Consider the following 764-nt stretch of genomic DNA (forward strand, 5'->3'; position numbering starts at 1 on the left):
TGGGAGCAGCAGCAGGGGGTCGGCGAGGAGGCCCGGCCAGTGGCATGCCCCCCAGCACCCCTCACCATTCTCCCCCAGCCCCCCATCTCCGACTGTGCCTGCTCGCACCAGCCGGCAGGAGGCCGGGCTCTGAGGACCCCTGGAGCCCCCATCCGAGCCCTGCAAATTCCGAGAAATGTGAAACTTGGGGGGCGGGGGGGCTCCGGGAGGGAGGGCAAAAGCTGGGAGCCTTCCATTCCTTTGGAAATCTACGGAGCTCCCCAGTCCTCGGAGGCCCTGCTTGTACCCAGACCCCCACCTCTGGAGGAGACTTCGTGTTCCCTGTACGTTTGCATCTCTATTTATACCTCTGTCCTGCCAGGTCTCCCACTTCCCTTGGCTCCAAAAGCCAGGTGTCTTTGTCCAGGTCACCCCCACTCAGTCCCACTCTCCTTCCTCATCCCCAGCTGTATTTCCCAACCTCACACTACCTTTCGTGTTGTTTTGCATGGCTTTGCAGTTATGGAGAAAGTGGAAACCCAGCAGTCCCTAAAGCTATTCCCTAGAGGGCAGGGCAGAAAGAAAGAAAGGACAGGCAGGCAGGCAGGAGCAGGAGAGAAGGGAGCGGGGAGGGGAGACAGTGGCTCTCCAGTTTGCAGGGGCTGGTAGGTGAGAGATAACTGGCCTCTAGCCACATTCTCTTAGGGGTTTGGGGGAGTCCAGCTTTCCAGACACTGCCCTTAGAATCTGGAACAGAAAACGTCAGACTTGCCATCCCCAGCTAC

General features: G+C 59.2%; 1 protein-coding gene across 1 annotated transcript in view; it reads left to right on the top strand.

Annotated features, from left to right (window-relative positions):
* Window positions 1–764, top strand: part of LOC103602444 (potassium channel subfamily K member 3-like) — a 54,680-nt gene that overhangs the window by 47,919 nt on the left and 5,997 nt on the right. The window contains exon 4 of the mRNA XM_008586843.1: window positions 79–323. Coding sequence (XP_008585065.1) covers window positions 79–323 — 245 coding nt within the window. The remainder of the gene's footprint in view (window positions 1–78; window positions 324–764) is intronic.

Source organism: Galeopterus variegatus, unplaced genomic scaffold (assembly GCF_000696425.1).
Source record: "Galeopterus variegatus unplaced genomic scaffold, G_variegatus-3.0.2 Scaffold4154, whole genome shotgun sequence".
Lineage (NCBI taxonomy): Eukaryota > Metazoa > Chordata > Mammalia > Dermoptera > Cynocephalidae > Galeopterus > Galeopterus variegatus.